General features: G+C 37.3%; 1 protein-coding gene across 1 annotated transcript in view; it reads left to right on the forward strand.

The window, feature by feature from the left end:
• NCKAP1 (NCK associated protein 1) overlaps positions 1-22,252 on the forward strand; it is a 121,963-nt gene that overhangs the window by 26,963 nt on the left and 72,748 nt on the right. Inside the window, exons 3-8 of the mRNA XM_030916584.1 lie at positions 9,682-9,774; positions 9,976-10,032; positions 10,737-10,879; positions 10,963-11,053; positions 18,110-18,247; positions 19,052-19,100. Coding sequence (XP_030772444.1) covers positions 9,682-9,774; positions 9,976-10,032; positions 10,737-10,879; positions 10,963-11,053; positions 18,110-18,247; positions 19,052-19,100 — 571 coding nt within the window. The remainder of the gene's footprint in view (positions 1-9,681; positions 9,775-9,975; positions 10,033-10,736; positions 10,880-10,962; positions 11,054-18,109; positions 18,248-19,051; positions 19,101-22,252) is intronic.

Consider the following 22,252-nt stretch of genomic DNA (forward strand, 5'->3'; position numbering starts at 1 on the left):
TTGCCAGTTGGTGAGAACCTTTGTCTTGAAGGGAATATGGGAATAGTAGTTTTTCACCGTCTTTCAACTTTGCACCTAGAAGTTAATCAGCTTCTAAAACTGGATAATCAGCTTCTAAAACTGAATATTTACCTTAAAAAGAACAAAAAAGCCAACAAAACCAAAAAACAAAAAACAATTGGGAGTTCCTTGTACACTTATATACCTATATACACACCCCTCACTAGACAATGAGCTTGTTTAGGGCAGGGTCAGTGCTTTATTCACAGTTTTTCTCAGCTTCTCCCACAATAGGTTAATGTAACCTATTACATTAACCTCATGTAATAGGTTAATATATTTGTTGTCTAAATGAATAAAATGTTATTACAGTAATTCTTCACTTATCTGTACTTTTCATGTCACTTGCCTCTCTGAATCACATCTCAGAGTTAGGAAGGAAGCAATTCCACTTCTGGGACTTATCCGAAGAGAAATGAAAATATGTCTACCCAAAGACATGTTCATAGCAGAATTTGTTATTCATGATAGCCCTGAATTGGAAACAGTTCAAATGCCTATTAACTGATGAATGAATAAACAAAATGTGGTGTGCACCTTTAACAGAATACTACTCACCAATTAAAAGGAACAAACTATGATAAACGCTGTAACAGAGTAAGTGAAGCCAGATGTGAAAAGCTGCATATTGTCTGATTCTCTTTTATAGGAAATGTCTAGAAAAGGCAAGTTTATTGAGACAGAGAGCAAATCAGTAGTTGCTTAGGGCTTGGGAGTAACAGCAGGATTAACTGTAAATGGGCACAAGGGTTTGGGATGATGGAAATGTTCTAAAGCTGGATAGAGTGAATAGTTTCACAACTCTAATTTACTAAAATTATTTTTCACTTATGATGGGTACATTTCATGGTAAGTAAACTGTACCCTAATAAAGCTGTAAAAAAACCAAATGATTTTGAACAACTAGAAATGATATTGTAGAATAAATGAAGTTTATTCAGAGAAAAGCATTTTGGTTCTCCTATGACCAAGCTTGTTGAGTCAGTTAGGCAAAATTGTAACAAGTATATTTTCTAACACACTGTACATTAAAAGGAACTCTCATCAGGAGCAGATGATAATTGATAGAGAAATAAAAACTCTTAAGTATAGCAGGCAAGGACCATTTAATGTCAGATTATCTTGTACATGTCAATGGCATCTGAGGCTACCTTGACATAAATAAATCTGTAATTATCAATTACAATGATGACATCTAATCAGTAAGAAAAGCTTGATTTATGCCTGGTGTACTGGTTTTGAAAGTAAGTTAATCACAGAAAGGTTTTAAAAAATTATTAAGATTGAATGTAAAGGAACTAACCTATTTGTATTTCTATTTGTAATGGAAAATAGTGCCATTAAATGAGGTAAATTGTATTATTAATGCAGTGTGATACCTTTTATACAAAAATGTTACAGTTGACCAATCCCACTATACCATGGTATATAATTAGTGATTTTTGTAGTACTGATGATAAAATTAATTTCAAGTTTGCTTTAATTTGACCATCTATAGCCAGGATCTTAAATTTTTAGAAGTTTTAGCTGAGGCACATTAATGTGCTCAGGTGGTGAAATAGAAATTATTTTAATCTATATTACTGAACTTGATGTTAATTGTTTCAGTAACCTATTGCTGCATAACAGATCACCTCTAAATTTCGTGGCTTAAAACGACAGCAGCTTTTTTCTTATGATTATGTGGGTTGACTGGGCAGTTCCTCTGCTGGTCTCACTGGTTTTAGGTTGCCACAGGGCATTCCACTGGTGCATTCTGGGGGATGGGCCCAGCTGGAACAGCAGGGATGCTGAAGTGCCCTTTCTCTATGTGATACGATATCTCAGGCTTCTTCACGTACAGCACTTCAGGACAGTGTTCCAAAAGAGCAAAATCAGAAGCTGTAAGACCTTGCCCTAGACTTAGAAGTGACTCGTTGTTTCTGCTGCTTTCTGTTGGTCAAAGCAAGTCATAAGGCCAGCCAAGATGGGAAGGGTGGCAAAATAGACAACAGTGCTTAATGGGAGAGGCAGTAGAGTTCTATTGCAAGGAGGTATGGACACAAATTTTAATTTTTTTTCTTTGCCTTTCAGTTCTTTAATAGAAAACTCTTTGTGCATTCCAGAACTAATTTAAACAGAAGACTAGCAATATGAATTTAGAGAAACATAACCTTAATTATAAAGTGAAAGGGTTGAATTAGATTTTTTAGAAGTTTAAGTCTGTGTAATTGATTATAATATAAATACAAATGTTTTCTTTAGCTTGTCCCTACACTATTTTTATGTCATTATATAGCAACTTGAATGTTGAAGTGTATTGAAGAAGTGTTTCAAGTTTTGAAATCTCATAGACCTGGATTGGCATCTTACCCTTTTCTGGTCTGTTTCTTTATCTGCAAAATGAGGATTAAAATGTGTTTTGATTGAGAAGATGAAAACCATCTGGAGATGGATGGTGCTGATGGTCGCACAGCAGTGCAAATGTGCTTAAAGCCATTGAACGGCACACTTTGAAAAGGTTAAAATGGTAAATTTTATGTTATGTGTATTTTACCACAATAAAAAAAGTAATGTACCTTGAAAAAGTATTAAGAGGATTCAGTTTAGTAATAATACATCTTAAACACTCAGTAATTCAGTAATGCATATTTTATTAGGCTAGTGTTAGGATAACCAACCTTCCTTCCTCCCTCCCCTTCCCTCTTCCCTCCCCCTTCCCCTCCGCTCCCCTCCCATCCCCCCTCCCCTTTTTGCCCAGGCTGGAGTACAATGGCACAATCTTGGCTCACTGCAGCCTCCACTTCCCAGGTTCAAGTGATTCTCTTACCTCAGCCTCTGGAGTAGCTGGGAACATAGGCGGCTAACCTGCCATGCCCGGTTAATTTTTGTATTTTTAGTAGAGATGGGTTTCACCATGTTGTGCAGGCTGGTCTTGAACTCCTGACCTCAGGTGATCTGCCCACCTCGGCCTCCCAAAGTGCTGGGATTATAGGCATGAGCCTCTGCAGCTGGCCTGGATATATTTTCCTAACATGTATTTACTACTGTTTCCTCAGAAAAATGCATTTCTGAAATATTTACTGCCAGTAAAATCACTTTGTATATGAAAAAAGAAATGTACTACAAAGAATTTTTTTTTTTTTTTTTGAGACGGAGTCTCGCTCTGTCGCCCAGGCTGGAGTGCAGTGGCCGGATCTCAGCTCACTGCAAGCTCCGCCTCCCGGGTTTACGCCATTCTCCTGCCTCAGCTTCCCGAGTAGCTGGGACTACAGGTGCCCGCCACCTCGCCCGGCTAGTTTTTTGTATTTTTTAGTAGAGACGGGGTTTCACCATGTTAGCCAGGATGGTCTCGATCTCCTGACCTTGTGATCCACCCGTCTCGGCCTCCCAAAGTGCTAGGATTACAGGCTAAATAGGATTCTAAGGTTCTTTTAAAACATGACTATTCTTTGTGTTAATTAGAATTTTTTGGTAATCTTAAGAGATTTGCTTATATTTGATATGCATATGTCAGTCTTGTTAGTTGCCACTCATTTCTTTTATGCTTGCCTATTCTGGAAGGACATAATGTGAAGTATTTTACCCAACTTTGGGAATTTTATTCAAGGGATTAAATCAATTTAGAAACTCATTTGAGACATGAATTTATACCTACTATCAAGTTCATTTATGACTAGCAATGAAATTTTAAAATTGGTAGTATCTACTCTCCCTCACTGAAGAGAAGAGAAGTGAGATGAGGGAGTAAGCTATGCTAAGAAATGTTGAAGAGCACCCCAGACATGAGAAAGAACAAGTGCAAAGGCTCTGCGGTGGGAACACACTTGGTGAATGCAAACACAGCCGAAAGACCAATATGGCAACTATACTGAGTGAGGGTGGAGCAGCATGAAAGAAGATGAGGTCTTAGAGATAGGCAAGGACTTTGATTTAGACTTTATTCTGAGGCACTAGTAAAGATTTTGTATTTTATTCTAATTGTGAGGTGAAACTGTTGGAATTAAAAAATGAATTTTATATTAAAGTATTGTTAGACTTACAGAAAATTTGCAAAAACAGTATAGAGAATTCTATATTCTTCACGTGCTGTTAACATCTTGCATAACATCAATGGAATCGTTTTGTTTTGTTTTGTTTTGTTTTGTTTTGTTTTTGAGACGGAGTCTAGCTCTGTCGCCCAGGCTGGAGTGCAGTGGCGCGATCTCGGCTCACTGCAAGCTCCGCCTCTCGGGTTTACGCCATTCTCCTGTCTCAGCCTCCTGAGTAGCTGGGACTACAGGCGCCCGCCATCTCGCCCGGCTAGTTTTTGTGTGTGTGTGTATTTTTTAGTAGAGACGGGGTTTCACCCTGTAGACCAGGATGGTCTCGATCTCCTGACCTCGTGATCCACCCGTCTCGGCCTCCCAAAGTGCTGGGATTTTTAGGATAGTGTGGTGCTTTAAAATATTCACTGTGGCTGGGCATGGTGGCTCACGCCTGTAATCGCAGCACTTTGGGAGGCCAAGGAGGGCGGATCACCTGAGGTTGGGAGTTCGAGACCAGCCTGACCAACATGGAGAAACTCCGTCTCTACTAAAAATACAAAATTAGCTGGGTGTGCTGGCACATGCCTGTAATCCCAGCTACTCGACCCGAGGCTGAGGCAGGAGAATTGCTTGAACCTGGTAAACAGAGGTTGCGGTGAGCCAAGATTATGCCATTGAACTCCAGCCTGGGCAACAAGAGCCAAACTCTGTCTCAAAAAAAAAAGAAAAAACCAAATACGTTCAATGGGCTGCTGCTACGTGGAGAAGGTTGAAGAGGCACGAGCAGAAGTACAGAGACCAGTTAGGATGCTACTGTAGGGGTCCACATGAGAGTTGATGACTAGGGTGGTAGCTGGGACAGTTTAGGCAGAGATTTACCCAAATAGCATCTCAGTACACTCTTACTTTAAACAGCCTGGCCTTAGAATATCATACTAAGAGTTTGAACAAGGCATTCCTTGAAACCAAACTTGTGAATTTGGTTGTTTTTTAAGAGGAACAAAATGCTAGCAAAACTTAGATTAAGAAAAATAATTTATGAATAAGCAATTTCAATAACAGTAGAAGGTAATAATTGAAATGAGCGAATAAAAACTATACCCATGTTCCTTTGTATTCCGTGGTTTAGCTCTGTGGGCACTAATTCCTTATAGTAATTTGCCATTGCTTTTTCTCTGGAAGAATGAAATACTTGAGGATTTAGAATAAATAATAAATTTCTATCGATTTTCTGGATACTTATATTTGTGTGGAAAATGCTTCTTAATTGAACAAAGATTAATTACCAGGACTTTTCCATTTAGAGATAGGTTCCTTGCCGTAAGCATGCCTGATGTTTATCCAGTTTATTTCCAGTTTTTACATATTTTTCTTGAATATTTAGAATAATGACCCATAGCTAGAAAGTTTAAGGAAAACATTATATAAATACTTTGCTAAAATATTTGCATGTATCACATGAATATGCTTTTGTAAGTATTAGTGTATTGAGGCCGGGTACAGTGGCTCATGCTTGTAATCCCAGCACTTTGGGAGGCCAAGGCGGGAGGATCACCTAAGATTAGGAGTTTGAGACCAGCCTGGCCAACATAGTGAAACCCCGTCTCTACTAAAATTACAAAGAAATTAGCTGGATATATGGTGTCTGCCTGTAGTCCCTGCTACTCAGGAGGGTGAGGCAGGAAAATTGCTTGAACTCGGGAGGCAGAGATTGTAGTGAGCCGACATCACACCACTACACTCCAGCCTGGGCAATAGAGCAAGACTCCATCCCCAAAATAAATAAAGTATTAGTGTAGTGAATAGAATCAATTTTTTCTCACAATAGTACTTTTCTAATGTTCTGTTGTATTACTTCGAACAATGTGTTACCTTGGTTCTGAGGCCATTTTCTGCTTTTTATTTTCTATAAAACAATGAGATGTTGAATTAAGAAAACTTTGTTCTAGATACTAGTAATTTTTGGTAGTATCTACTCTCCCTCACTTTAGGAACTAAAATGTAGCATTTTTTGTAGTTGAAGCAAGAGTATTGTAGACACTTTTGTTCTTCATTGTTGTAGTTGACCTCTTTCACCCAGGCCTTACGGAATTTATTTTCATTGAAATGGGGGACGTGATTGCATAGAGATACTGAGGATTGTGTGAGAGACCTGTAAAATGTTTGGAACAATCGATGCCTGACACATAATGTATGCTCAGTAAATATCAGCTCTTATTAGAAATACTATGGCTAATATTGGGGAATATTAAAGTTTTATTATACTTATTTTGAAGAAGTGATCTGCAAACTTCCTTTCGTATTCACTTAATATTTAATGTACAGCTTCTGGCTGCGAGGCATTGCTACATATTCTTATGTACATTATCTTGGTTAATTGTCCACATCAGCTTCCATTTTGATGAGGAGGGTATTAGGCTGGAGATGTTGTCACTTAGCCATGGTTGCATAAGGTATGCTTTCTAGCATCACCTCCCAAAACATATCATCTGACACTGATAGTCTTTGAAGTTTGTCATTATAATCCCTTATCCGATAGATGTTTGCATTGGATACTTCCTGTGTCCAGAACTGTATGATATGGACTAGGGAAATTAAAACTTGAGTTTGGTACACTAATTTTGCTGGAGATAGCTATTATAGAAGATAGAAAGTGATAGCTGCTGTTAGACATTATGCATATTTAGAGGAGGGAGACGTTAGCATTTCAGGGAAGGAGTTCAATCAGGTATGGTTTTCTGACAATGGGATTAGCATTTAAACTAAGTGCTTTAGGAATAGTGGGGTTTGGACATGTTTAAATGGTGGGATTCTGACATTCCAGTAGAGGAAACAGTAAGAAAGCAGATGTGTATAGAAGGTAGTGAATAGATTGTTTTGGCTACTATATGTAGTGTGTGAATACATGTAGGGAAAATGTAGATTGGAAAAGTAAGTTAGGGCCAGATTGTGGAGGGCCTTGAAAGCTTGACTGTTTTGAATTTAGGCATCTAGTAGTTGTTTGATAAATGTTTGTAGCTAAGTAGAGTCTAGTCATATATGACTTTGGGGGAAATAAAGTTGAATGAGAAATTTAGCCTGTGAGATTTTATTAAAAAGGGAAACGATGGGCATGTAGAATGGTAGAAGGAACACTTTCAGAAGTAAAGAGATGAGATTTCCAATCTTGGCTCTGTCATTAAGTAGTTGTAACTTTAAGAAGGTTGTTTTAAGGTCTGTAGTTCTTAGGTTCTTTTTTTTTTTTTTTTTTTTTTGAGATGGAGTCTCGCTCTGCCGTCCGCCCAGGCTAGAGTGCAGTGGCCGGATCTCAGCTCACTTCAGCTCACTGCAAGCTCCGCCTCCCGGGTTCACGCCATTCTCCTGCCTCAGCCTCCCGAGTAGCTGGGACTACAGGCGCCCGCCACCTCGCCCGGCTAGTTTTTTGTATTTTTTAGTAGAGACGGGGTTTCACCGTGTTAGCCAGGATAGTCTCGATCTCCTGACCTCGTGATCCACCCGTCTCGGCCTCCCAAAGTGCTGGGATTACAGGCTTGAGCCACCGCACCCGGCCAGTTCTTAGGTTCTTAATACGGAAAATGAGATTTGTATTTAAGACCATTTAAGGCTCATAGTAAGATGGTAACCGTATTATTTATTGTTCAGACTAGGACACAGAAGTTGGAAGGAAAGGGGACACAATTAATAAAATTACACTAGGGCAACTAAAATAAATTGGGATTATTAAGCCCAATATAAACCAAATTATACCCTTCATATCTTATTATTATGAATGTACTTTCACCTGTAGTACTTTGAAACTCAAGTTTAAAGTACTGAAAAGCAGGAAAAAGGACTAAGACATCAATTCTAAATGTTTAATGTTGTCGAATAAGGTAGTAAGTAATTCACTTGATGTTTTTGGAGTAGTAAGGATTAAAATGTGCATATATAAACATGAAATTGTTCTGAAACAGATTATGCTGTGCAAAATAGAGTCAGCTACTCTCACAGATGAAGCTAAACATAGTCACTACAAGTATATGTCTTAATTTGTCTGGTATTTATGGGTAGTAATGAAACATTTCATTTGTGAGTATTTTCTTTTTATTTTGAGATGGAGTCTCATCTCTGTCACGCAGGCTGGAGTGCAGTGGCTCAATCTAGGCTTACTGCACCCTCCTCCTCTCAGGTTCAAGCGATTCTGTCTCAGCCTCCTGAGTAGGTTAGATTACGGGCATGTGCCATCACGCCCAGCTAATTTTTGTATTTTTAGTAGAGACAGGGTTTCACCATGTTGGTCAGGCTGGTCTTGAACTGCTGACCTCAGGTGATCCACCCATCTTGGCCTTCCAAAGTGCTGGGATTACAGGCTTGAGTGTGAATATTTTCTAAATAGAATTACTTCTTTAAATGTCTTCAGGGAGTGCAATATTTAGGGTGGTTTACCCTTATAATAGTAGGGTCTAGCAGACTGCTGTGCTTACTGTTTTAAATTGGCTTTTTGTAGTTAAAAAAAAAAATTCCTCTGATGTTAGGCTCACTGCTGTAACATTTCTGACTTATCACAGTGGTTCAGTACAATTATGTGTGGAGGCATCTTCCCCCTAATGTTCCTAAGTGTCATTCAGAACTATATGAAGGCCTCAGCCTTGTATGGGCTTTGATAGCAAATCTGATATTTTGAGCCACTTATATTTTCCAGTTTTCTCATGTTCTGAATAAACTTCTTACACATTTAACGTGTGTTTACAACACCTGGGTATCTTGTTAAAAGGCAGATTCAGATTCAGTAGATCTGAGGTAAGCCTGAGATTCTGCTTTTCTAACATGCTCCTAAATGATGTGGGAGTGGCTATTCAGTAAACTACACTCAAGAGTATCAAGGTTCTAGATCATTTATTGGAATGCTGAGAATCTTATAGGGCATTAAAAATAGCTAGATTCTTTTAGAAATTATATCAGTAGTTGATTTTAAAAGAAAAATAGGGACTTTTGTAAATTTAATTATATGGTTAATTAAAATACTATTTGTCTTTCACATTTCCCTCTTTCATGTCTTAACTCTAGTTTTGCTTCTTTCTCATTTCTTTTTTGTTGTTGTGGTTTTTGCTTTTGTTTAATATATTATTGTGTTTTGTGGATCTGGTCAGGGAACCGTTACCGTATTTTATGTTTGTATCTACATTTTATTTTGCATGCGTAACGTGGCTTTACCTGGATGTTCTTTTTGGTAAGTTCCAAATTTATATAGCATATTGTTTTTTTGTAGTGTAAGTTGTAATGTTTTTCACCTTCTTTTCTCCCATTTCTAGTAATGTGATCATGCTCATGACTTGTTTTTAATTTTTTAAGAGTTCATTTGATACTTTTTTTCCTAACACTTTCAGATTTTCCTCAATAGTAGTGCAATTTGGTACTAATATGCTTTGATTTGTTTTATAGCCTCACACTGTCAGTTGCTGATCACTGTTAGCAGTTGCTGTCTCGAGTACTTTGGTTTTTAAAAAAGCCTTAATCATCTAGAAATATTATTCTAAAAGCTTGTGCTTCCATATAGCATAAAAGAAGATAGTTTGTAGTAAAATTAAATATTTTTGTTCTCTATGAGCAATGCATTCTAATTTTGTTTTAACAGCAACAGCTTGCACAACTACAGAAGGAAAAATCAGAGATTCTGAAAAATCTGGCATTATATTACTTCACATTTGTAGATGTTATGGAATTTAAGGTATGTATTTTAATATATAATATTTAACATTTCAGAAGTAGATTTAAATGTTTATTAATTGTGTAAATTGCTGTGTCACTTGTAAATAATAAAATAGAAATCTTCCAGAACTGAAATTTAAAACATACCTTATTTGTTTGTGTTTTCTGAATTTAAACAGATTTATACAGATAAAAGATTACAATAAGTATTTCTTTTCAGGACCATGTTTGTGAATTGCTGAATACTATTGACGTTTGCCAAGTCTTCTTTGATATTGTAAGTATCATTTTCAGAAAAATGTCCAATTCTGTTTCCAGAAGAGCTCAGGGGACCAATTGCTTTTCTTTAGCTGGATTATGTAGCTAGCATATAAAGTTTTAGCATTATTAATTTGGCTTGTTTTATAGCTTTTTTAAAAAGTAAAGTATATATTCTCTTTATTTGCTTTGATTGTCACAGAGTTTAAGTGTTGTACGTATTGGGAAATACACGTTAACTTTAGTATTTTGTTTAATAGGCCCAATTTTCAAAAGTTAAATGGATAATATTTTCTCTCTAAAAGGCATACTTGATGGATTCTTTCTTAGTATGATAATTTTTAGATACAAGAAGTCAAAATGAAAATTGTCTCCATTTACTTAATGGTGAACTTTAAAAAGAAGAATTTTTTTTCCTCTTTAGTGAGATTGGCACCAGTGTTCCTTATTATTCTGGCTTTTATCCTTTTGAACTGTTACCAGTTTGAATATAGTGATCACAAGCTCTTTTTCTTTCATCCATGAAATTGTGTCAAACACAAAACTGTTATCTGTAACTGCCAAATTTTAGACATGCTTTTAGTGAAAGGAATTAGATAGCATTTTAGAATGGGGATAAAATACAGAAAATTATTAGCTCTCAATAGCCTCTGTGAAGATTTTGTGTGTGTTTTAAATTTTAAGAAATAGGAAGTAGTTGAACTTGATTTTTTTTTCTCCTAGACTGTAAACTTTGATTTAACAAAGAACTACTTAGATTTAATTATAACCTATACAACACTAATGATACTGCTGTCTCGAATTGAAGAAAGGAAGGCAATCATTGGATTATACAACTATGCCCATGAAATGACTCATGGAGCAAGGTAGATTTGCATTATAAAAGTCTTTCTAAAATGCTCGATGTGATAGATTACAACTCATTGAAATTTCATGTGTCTGTTTTAAGTGACAGAGAATACCCACGCCTTGGCCAGATGATTGTGGATTATGAAAACCCTTTAAAGAAGATGATGGAAGAATTTGTACCCCATAGCAAGGTAAGAGGCAGTTGTTAGGCATATGAGAGAATAGGCATATAACATAGCGTGAGGATGGATAGTTGGATAAAGGGATAATCTTCTTTTTGAAAAATACTGTAATGGGATATAAGTAATAGTTATGTGTGCTTTTATCTAATTATGGACAGGGAACTAATTAATGAGATTCAGAATAGTGTATAGAGACTCAAGTATATATTGATTGATTTCATTATAGTTTTTTAGATTTTAATACAGCACTAAACAATAGAATTTACCATGTGGTATTTGAGAGGGTCTGTTCTCACACTAATAGGTTTTAGTAGCAATTCTGCAAATTATAGTATAATATTTGTCAAGTTACTTAACCTCACAATACCTCAGTTTTCTTATCAGTAAAAATGGAATAATAATAGCACTTAATTTCATATGGTTCTTAGAAGAATTAAATGCTTCATTTAAAAGTACAGAGTATTTGATAAATTTTAACTTTATTATTATAGTCTCTTAATGAAAAAAGTGACGGGTTTTATGAAAATAATTTGAAATGACTATCTTTTAAGAGATTAAAAATAATGAAATAATTTTGGTTGTAAGTAGTCTTGTCATTATGGATTCTCTGCAGAAGGGCTGATTCACAGAATGGTAGTTTCTAAACACTTCAAGGAAATTTATAGGTATCTCATCCAATCTCATTATTTATAGCTAAGGATTAAGGGCTGGAGCAGTATCATGACAAGGTAAGTCATTTGGTAATAATAGTGGCAAAACCAGAACTGAAGCCCAGGATACTAGAATTTTGGTCTACATTGTTCTCTTTGAATCATGAAAGTTAATACCTTGTGTAAGTCTGTGCTTTTTTCTTTGAGACAGCGTCTGGCTCTGTCGCCCCAGCCAGAATGCAGTGATGCAATCTCGGCTGACTGCAGCTTCCGCCTCCTGGGCTCAAGTGATTCTCCTGCTTCTGCCTCGAGAGTAGCTGGGATTACAGGCCTGCACTACCACGCCTGGCTAATTTTTTGTATTTTTAGTAGTGACAGGGTTTCGCCATATTTCCCAGGCTGGTCTCGAACTCCTGAGCTCAGGCAGTCCACCCACCTCAGCCTCCCGAAGTGCTAGGATTATAGGCATGAGCCACTGCACCTGGCCACTGTGCTTTTTTCTTGTCATACAGTTAACACCAATAATTTTCTTTGAATTTTTTTACTCCCATGAAAATTCTGAAGAGTTTTTTTCCAGATTTGCATAGCTACATTATACACAAATTTATATAGGTTTTCTGTCTGGGAATTGGTTGAATTATTAGTTTGCAAGAAGCTAGTAGATGGCATCAGTTTTGAAATTTAAAAAAATCAGCATTTTAGATGGAAGTATCAGAATTCCTCAAAATGCTGCACATATCATGGTCATCTCCTGTCTCAAGTATCAGTAGTGGTTTTTCCCCACCCGGAACTGTCTTTTCTATTCCTCTCCTCTTTTCTCTCTGGATCCATTTAGGGTTTTTCCCTAATCATTTATGGTCTTGTTTTGATTTAACTATTTTAGATTTGGTTCTTTCTCCACTTAGGTGTTGAAAATTTCCTTGACAGCCTCTTGAAAATTCCAAGCTAGGCTCTTGGCTATCTTTTTAAGTTCTACATAGTCGTTAGCACATTAACATATTCAGTAGATGGTAGGTTATTGATAATTACATAGGATAATTCATTTTAATTAGACCAGTTATTTTCCAATCTTGATTTTTTCCTAATATTCCATGATACCTTAGAATTTTGATAAAACACTATTGTTTATTTGCCAGGGTTTGTTTTTCTGTTTCTTGTTTAGATTCATGGGTACGTGTGCAGGTTTGTTAAATGAGTATATTGTGTGATGCTGGGTTTGGGCTTCTAATCATCCCGTTGCCGAAGTAGTGAACATGGTACCCAGTAGGTAGCTTTTCAATTCTTGTCCCCCTCCTTGCCACTTTTGGAGTCCCCAGTGTCTGTTGTTGCTTTGTGTCCACGTGTACCCAATGTTTAGCTTCCCCTTATAAGTGAGTACAGTAAGTGTTTGGTTGTCTGTTTCTGCATTAGGTGTCTTACGATAATGGCCTCCAGTTCCATCCATGTTGCTGCAGAAAGACATGATTTTGTTCCTTTTTATGGCTGCATAATATTCCATGGTGCATATGTACCACACTCTTTTTATCCCGTCCACTGTTGATGGGCACCTGGGTTGATTCCATGTCTTTGCTGTTGTGAATAGAGCTGCAGTGAACATACGAGTACAAGTGTGTTTTTGGTAGAACAGTTTATTTTCCTTTGAGCATCTACCCAGTAATGAAATTAGATGCATGGTAATTCTATTTTTGGTTCTTTCAGAAGTCATCAAACTGCTTTCCACAGGGTTTGAGTTAATTTGCATTCCCACCAACAGTGTATAAGCATTTCCTTTTCTCCAGTAGCCTTGCCAACATGTGTTATTTTTTTGACTTTTTAATAATTGCCATTCTGACTGGTGTAAGATGGTATCCTATTTTACCAGTGGTTTTGATTTGCATCTCTCTGATGATTAGTGATGCTGAGCATTTTTTCATGTGGTTGTTGGCTGGTTATATGTGTTCTTTTGAGAGGTGTTTATTCATGTCCTTTGCCCACCTATTAATGGGGTGGTTTGATTTTTTTCTTGTTGGTTTAAGTTCCTTATAGATTCTGGATATTAGTCCTATGTTGGGTACATAGTTTGCAATTATTTTCTCCCATTCTGTAAGTTGTCTCTTTACTTTGCCTTTGCTATTCAGGCTGGTTTTTGGTTCCATATATGTTTTAGAATAGATTTTTCTAATTCTGTGAAAAATGACAGTCCTTTGATTGGAATAGTGTTGAATCTTTAAATTGCTTTGGGCATTATGGTCGTTTTAATGATATTGATTCCTCCAGCCTATGAGCATAGAATGCTTTTCCATTTCTTTGTGTTATCTGTGATTTCTTTCAGCACCGTTTTCTAGTTCTTCTCTTAGAGAGGTTTCACCTCCTTGGTTAGGTGTATTCCTAGTTATTTTTTTGTGGCTATTGTAAGTAGGATTGCTTGCTTGTTTGCTTGCCTGCCTGCCTGCCTTTCTTTTCTTTTCTTTTCTTTTTTCTTTTCTTTTCCTTTCTCTTCTCTTCTCTTCTCTTCTCTTCTCTTCCTCTCTTCTCTTCTCTTCTCTTCTCTTCTCTTCTCTTCTCTTCTCTTCTCTTTCCTTTCCTTTCCTTTCCTTTCCTTTCCTTTCCTTTCCTTTCCTTTCCTTTCTTTTCTTTTCTTTCTCTCTTTCTCTCTTTTTCTTTCTTTCTTTCCTTCCTTCCTTTCCTTTCCTTTCTTCCTCTCCTCTCCCCTCCCCTCCCTTCCCCTCCCCTCTCCTCCCTCTCTCTCTCTCCCTCCCTGCCTTCCTTCCTTCTTTCCCTCCTTCTTTGTTGATGGAGTCTCACTCTGTCACCCAGGCTGGGGTACAGTGGTGCCATCTTGGCTCACTGCAATCCCCACCTCCCGGGTTCAAGCAATTCTCCTGCCTTTGCCTCCTCAGTAGCTGGGATTACAGATGCCTGCCACCACGCCCAGCTAATTTTTGTGTTTTTAGTAGAGTTGGGGTTTCACTATGTTGGCCAGGCTTGTCTCAAACTCCAGAACTCAGGTGATCTGCCCGCCTTGGCCTCCCAAAGTGCTGGGATTATAGGCATGAGCCACCGTGCCCGGCCAGGATTTTATTCTTGAGTCCTCAGCTTGAATGTTATTGGTGTATAGAAATACTGCTAAATTTTGTATGTTGATTTTTGTATCCTGAGACTTTGCTGAAGTCATTTAGTTTTCTAGGTATAGAATTATATTGTCAATGAACAGAGATAATTTGACTTCCTTTTTTTCTATTTGGATGCCTTTTATTTCTTTTTCTTGCTTGACTGCTCTGGTTAGGACTTTTCAGTACTATGTTGAATAGAAGTGGTAGGAGTACAGACACCCTTGTCTTGTTCCAGTTCTTAGGGGAATGCTGCTTTTGCCCATTCAGTATATTGGCTATGGGTTTGTTATAGATGGCACTGATTATTTTGAGGTGTGTTCCTTCGATGCCTAGTTAGTTGAAAGTTTTATCATGAAGGGATATTGGATTTTATCGAATGCTTTTTCTGCATGTATTGAGATGATCATATGGTGTTTTATAAAATTTTGTTTATGTAGTTAATCACATTTATTGATTTATTTGTTGAACCAACCTTGCATCCCAGGAATAAAGCCCACTTGATCATGGTGAATTAACTTTTTGATGTCCTGCTGGATTTGGTTTGCAAGTATTTTGTTGACGATTTTTGTGTCTGTGTTCATCAGGAGTATTGGTCTGTAGTTTTCTTTTTTTGTTGTTGTGTTTTTACTAGATTTTAGTACCAGGATGATACTGCACTCATAGAATGATAAGGAGGAGCCCCTACCCCTCCACTTTCTGAAATAATTTCAGTAGGATTGTATGTCTGGTAGAGTTCAGCTGTGAATCTGTATGGCCCATGGCTTTTTCTGGTTGGTAGGTATTTTATTACTGATTCAATTTAATTACTCATTATTGGTCTGTTCAGGATTTCTGCTTATTCCTGGTTTCTTTTTTTTTTTTTTTTTTTTTTTTTTTGAGACGGAGTCTCGCTCTGTCACCCAGGCTGGAGTGCTGTGGCCGGATTTCAGCTCACTGCAAGCTCCGCCTCCCGGGTTCACGCCATTCTCCTGTCTCAGCCTCCCGAGTAGCTGGGACTACAGGCGCCGCCACGTCGCCCGGCTAGTTTTTTTTTTGTAGTTTTTTAGTAGAGACGGGGTTTCACCGTGTTAGCCAGGATGGTCTCGATCTCCTGACCTCGTGATCCGCCCGTCTCGGCCTCCCAAAGTGCTGGGATTACAGGCTTGAGCCACCGCACCCGGCCTATTCCTGGTTTCATAAAACAAATCTCAATAAATTAAAATCATGCCAAGCATCTTCTCAGACCATACTGGAGTAAAAATAGAGGTCAATACCAAGAGGAATTCTCAAATCCACACAAATACTTGGAAACTAAACAATTTTATCCTGAATGACTTGGGTAAATAATGAAATTAAGTCAGAAATAAAAAAATTATTTGAAACAAATGGAAATAGTGACACAACATACTGAAACCTCTGGAATGTGGCAAAAGCAGTATTAAGAGGAAAGTGTATGGTACTAAAAAGATGATAAAAATAGCTCAAATTAATAACCTAACCTTGCACTTTAAAGGAACTAGAAAAAGAAGAATGAACTTAAACCTAAAGCCTGCAGTGAAAATAAATAACCAAAATAACAGCAAAGCTAAATGAAATTGAGACTCTAAAGACCATACAAAGGATCAACAAAAACAAAAAGTTAGTTCTTTGAAAGGATTGTCAACAAGGTTGACAGACTCCTAGCTAGATTAACAAGGAAAAAAGAGAAGATGCAAATAAGCACAATCAAATGAGAAAGGTAATATCACAACCAATCCCACAGAAATACTAAAGATTATCAGAGACTACTAGGAACATCTCTGTACACACAAACTAGAAAATCTAGAGGAAGTGGTAAATTCCCATAACATACAACCTCCCAAATTTCCCAGGATTTAAAAAAATTAACATAATTTTTAAAGCATTCTTAGTTGGCTACGTCAGAATCACTTTGTGTAGAGCTTAATAAAATGATAGATTCTGGGGTTCTGTTTCCAGAGGTTCAGATTCACTAAATTTCAGTTGGAGCCCTGTATTCTGTATTCAGGAAAAACTTCTGGCACTCTGTGTGCAGTCAGATTAAAGAATCATTCTTAAGGCCAGGCGCGGTGGCTCACGCCTGTAATCCCAACACTTTGGGAGGCCGAGGCGGGTGGATCACGAGGTCAGGTGATTGAGACCATCCTGGCTAACACGGTGAAACCCCATCTCTATTAAAAATACAAAAATTAGCCAGGCGTGGTGGCGGACGCCTGTAGTTCCAGCTACTCCGGAGGCTGAGGCATGAACCTGGGAGGCGGTTCCCGGGAGAATGGCATGAACCTGGGAGGCAGAGCTTCCAGTGAGCACAGATCACACCACTGCACTGCAGCTTGAGTGAAAGAGCAAGACTCCATCTCAAAAAAAAAAAAAGAATCACTCTTTACAGAGTTTTTAGGAAGCAGGGATTAATAGCAAAAGACATTTATGAAAGCAAGAAAGAAACATTTGAGATGAAACATTAAATATCTTGATAATAAAGCTGTAATCAACAAACCAGTTGATAAAGAGAAGTAATTTATTAAGATGAGATACAGTGTATTATTTTTATAAGACATTCTTTAGAGAAATATAAAGCATGTTGAGTTTTTTTTGTTTGTTTTTTTTTTTTTTTTTTTTTTTTTTTTGAGGCAGAGTCTCACTCTGTCGCCGGGGCTGGAGTGCAGTGGCCGGATCTCAGCTCACTGCAAGCTCCGCCTCCCGGGTTTACGCCCTTCTCCTGCCTCAGCCTCCCGAGTAGCTGGGACTACAGGCGCCCGCCACTTCGCCTGGCTAGTTTTTTTGTATTTTTAGTAGAGACGGGGTTTCACCGTGTTAGCCAGGATGGTCTCGATCTCCTGACCTTGTGATCCACCCGTCTCGGCCTCCCAAAGTGCTGGGATTACAGGCTTGAGCCACCGCGCCCGGCCAGCATGTTGAGTTTTATTAACACTTAGTCATATAACCCCGAAGTCTTTTTCTTTTAAAGCTATCAGAAACTATCAGAATAGAAACTTGTATTGACAGAAAGATGACAGCAGGCTCTCTATTCCTTTTGGAATAAAGTTCCCAAGATTGCCACATATTTTAACCTTTAAGAAAATAACATGAGTTTCTGACCTAAGCTTTTGCTCGGAAATGCAGAATCTGTGTAGTTTTTATAACATTAGCAAAAAAAATTCTAGAGGAGAGGAGCCACAACCCAACTCAGATATTATAAGGAGCATGGCTGTAATTAGGCTGTGTTGTTTTATGATGGTATAGTTAGAAACCCACAGCAATTATAGCTGGAATGTAAACAAAAGGAAAACAAAATTCTTCAGCTTTCTTTTTCGTATTTTGATTAGTCTCTTTCAGATGCACTAATTTCTCTTCAAATGGTATATCCTCGAAGGAATCTTTCAGCTGACCAGTGGAGAAATGCCCAGTTATTAAGCCTCATCAGTGCACCTAGTACAATGCTTAATCCAGCGCAGTCCGATACTGTATGGTTCTATTTTTCTCTTTTGAATGAAAATAAAGTGACTTTTAAAAAATAATAGTTCAGCAATGCTGTTGCAGTTTGTTTCTAATTAGCATTAGCTTATTAGTTGAAGTTCATGTTCATTGCTTAAGTCATATTGTTCAGATTTTTTAGCTTTAGAGTCTTAATGAAAACTGGTGATAAATTAATATGGTGAATAGTATGAGTACTTTTTTCTTTAAAGTTAAAAAGTTTGTTTTGCTTTATCATGATAGAAAAATTTGAAGTATAAAGAAAAAACAAAAATCACCCCACATCTCACCAAGTAGAACCAAGTAGACAAAATCATTGTTATATTCCTTTGTATTCTTTTCAGTCTATTCTCTATTTATGAACATAGGTGTTCCACATATGGAGAATACACACACATAGCTATTGATTTTGGTGAGACAGTGAGCATTCAGACACATAAATGTCTTTTATCTTGACTAAAATTTTATCTTTTGGAATATTGTAAACTTTGAAATAGGCTTGAGAAATTGATAAGTTGTCACTTACCAGATTAAAGATAATTAGCAACAATATTTTTTAAAGAGAGGTTTAATGGTGTGCAGATGTGAAAGGGGCACACTTCTCATTGTTATTTATTGACTGCAAGTTTCAGTATAGGTAATAAAACTTTTATCCAGCTCTTCAAATTTGTTGTGGTAGTGTTTGGGCGAAGAGTTGGGTAGTAAGTTATCAGGAGAAGGGGAGGAGAGTGACTCAATATGGAATATTTTTTAGAATTTCTTTTAACTGCAAATATATATGTTCTCTTTTTAAGATGCCTTGTGAATACCTCTCTTTGGATGCAATGGAAAAGTGGATTATCTGTAAGTAAAATGGGTTAGTGTTATGATTATTCCCCAGGTTTTACGTTTCAGAGAAAAATAGCAGGTGACGTGGTTACTGCCTCTGTGCTTAGCATTGTGCTAACCCATCTATGTCCACTTCCTCTTTCAGTCCTCATATTAATCCTATCAGAGTAGATAGTCTGTTTGTGTGTGTTTTTTTTTTTTTTTTTTTTTTTTTTTTTTTGAGATGAAGTCTTGCTTTGTCACCCAGGCTGGAGTGCAGTGGCACAATTTCGGCTCGCTGCAACCTCCGCCTCCCGGGTTCAAGCAGTTCTCGTGTCTCAACCTCCCGAGTAGCTGGGACAAGAGGCACACGCCACCACACCTGGCTAATTTTTGTATTTTTAGTAGAGGCGGGGGGTTTCACCATATTGGTCAGGCTGGCCTCGAACTCTTGACCTCAGGTGATCTGCCCGCCTTGGCCTCCCACAGTGCCGGTATTATAGGTGTGAACCACTGCGCCTGGCCAGGTAATCTGTTTTAAAGTTGAGGAATCTGAGGCTTAGGCCACACAGCTAGTGAGTGACAAAGACAAGATTAAGAACCCAGCCTAACTCCAAGGCTCATGGGTTACATTATATTACCTTTCAACATAACCTTCAAAACTAAATTTTGGTTTTGCTTTTAATTATTATTTAAATGTCACATCTGTTCGCTTAAAGTTTTTGGTTTTAATTTACTGCAGTTTATTTAATAAATTACTCATGTTTGGCAGTTTTTTAGATGCATAGGAGATAAAAGTACTAGTTTCTGCTTCTGAGAAGCTTGCAAACTATGAGAGAAATAGACACAAGTTTTGTTTGTTTGCTTTTTTGTTTTCCGTCATTTTATTGTGAGCATCAAGACAGTTGAAATAGTTGTAGAGTGAACACCCATAAATCTACCACCAAGTTTCTATGACTTCTATTAGCTTGTTGTATTTGCTTTTAAGCTGTTTGTTTGTTTATCAGCTTCAAAAGATATTTAAACTTTTAGGTTCATGGGTACATGTGCAGATTTGTTGTATAGGTAAATTGCATGTCATGGGGGTTTGGTGTACAGATTATTTTATCACCCAGGTAATAAGCATATTGCCTGATAAGTAATTTTTTTTTTATCCCAACCTTCAAGTAGCCCCTGGTGTCTTACATTGTTCCTTTCTTTGTGCCCATGTATACTCAGTGTTTAGCTCCCACTTATAAGAAAGAACATGTAGTATTTGGTTTTCTATTCCTGCCTGAGTTTTCTAAGGATAATAACCTCCATCCATGTTACTGAAAAGGATACGATTTCATTGTTTTTTTATGGCTGTGTACTATTCCATGGAGACACACAGGTTTAATACAGAATGAGAATTTCTGTAATATAGATAAATTCCTCCTACTCACCCCTAGGCTCACTGCCACAGGGGAATAATTTTGAAGTGTTTGTGTTTTTTAGTTTTTATTTTTGATTTATTAACCTTTAGAGAGTAGAGTTGGCCCTTTGTATCCTGGAGTTTTGCATCCAGAGATTCAGTCAACAACTGATTAAAATACAGGAAAAAAATTCACAAAGGTCCAAAAAGCAAAACTTACTGCATAATGAGTACTACATTGAGTTCATGCAAATGAAGTGATGTGTAGGTATTGTATTAGGTATTACAAGTAATCTGGAGGTGTTTTAAAGTATGCGGGAGGAAGGGTGTAGGTTATATGTAAATACTACACCATTTTATATAAGGAACTTTAAACAGATTTTGGTATCTGTCGATGGTCCTGGAACAAATCTCCTACACTGAGAGATGACTATATTTGTTGACTTTTTATTGCAATGTTTCTCAAACTATGGTGGAGGACCAGTTTTCCTCCTTTAATGTTTTTTGGATTGATCTTTTAATAAAATAAAGAAAATGAATTACTAAAATTCCCAGAAAAATGAAGTAATAAGGACATAAAATATAAGCCCATAGTTTTTATTACTAGATTCAGCCTAACAGATTATTAGGTTTCTACTCCAAAATCACTGTGACATTTTTATGAAAATTTCTAAATAGTCTCTTCCAATACTTAGTGTCATTATGGACTGATACTTTGAGTTGTTTTTAGTATGAAAGAGGAGGAATTTAACAGTAGTATCTGGCCTTAGCTATTTTTATTAATTGTGTTATTTTTTACATTGACCAGGTTTGTGATATTTATATTTTCTTCTATAAAGATAAATGAGATTTTCGTGCTTTGTCTCATAGTTTATTTAGAAAAACAGCTTTCAGAGTTCTGATCTTGCTCAGTTGTGTGGTAATTGTTAGTTGTTTCGTGCTTATGGATGTGCAGCTGAATAATTGAGTTAATTAGTGGAGTTAGATGTCATAAGTGACCTCTGGAGTTACATAGGATTGACACCCCCCCCCCCCCAGTCTTTATTTTAAATGGGAATGCTGATGGCGTGAGTTTGTGTAATGAGCCGGTAAGTTGATCAGGAAGCGGGCTACCCTAATGGGGTATATATGGGCGTGGAGAAGTCAGATTTGGGATAACCACAGTTGCCAAAATAAGGAATGAGTTTTGCTTCTTTCGTGTTTTTGAACCCTGAGTAGAGCTAATATAGAGGTTAGGAGTTGTCTCAAATTCTGCACTTCTGTTTTTGGAACTACTACCCAGATTAGGATTTTTCTTTGATAGGTAGTCTACTTTCTTTGGAGCTTTGTTCTGGATTAGTTCAAAGTGTGGTTCCTGGACCAGCAACATCAGCAACACCTGGGAACTTCTTAGATATGCAGAATCTTGGTCCCTACCCAAGACCTACTAGACAGAAACTCTGTGCATGGTTCTTAACAATCTGTTTAATGTACTGTCTCAGTGATTCTTGTGCAAGCTAAAGTTTAAGAATCACTACTCTAGATTATAGCCCGATGCTAAGAGTTGTTCAGGACCCAGAATACTGAGGACCCAGCACTTGGAGTACAGTTGTAAAATTAATTATCCTGATATGTGTTTTAGGGTTCATTTTTGGGTCTATTGATTAGACTTGGGAGACTCCTTAGGAAACATTTTTTTTTCTTTAACTCCAGAGTTTTGGATTACTAATTTCTGCCTTGTTTTTTATATTGATAGTCCAATTTTATCTGTTTTCCGCCTTCAAAGATTTTCTTCAACTTTCTTGTCAAGACTTGG

The sequence above is a fragment of the Rhinopithecus roxellana genome, chromosome 14 (assembly GCF_007565055.1).
Source record: "Rhinopithecus roxellana isolate Shanxi Qingling chromosome 14, ASM756505v1, whole genome shotgun sequence".
Lineage (NCBI taxonomy): Eukaryota > Metazoa > Chordata > Mammalia > Primates > Cercopithecidae > Rhinopithecus > Rhinopithecus roxellana.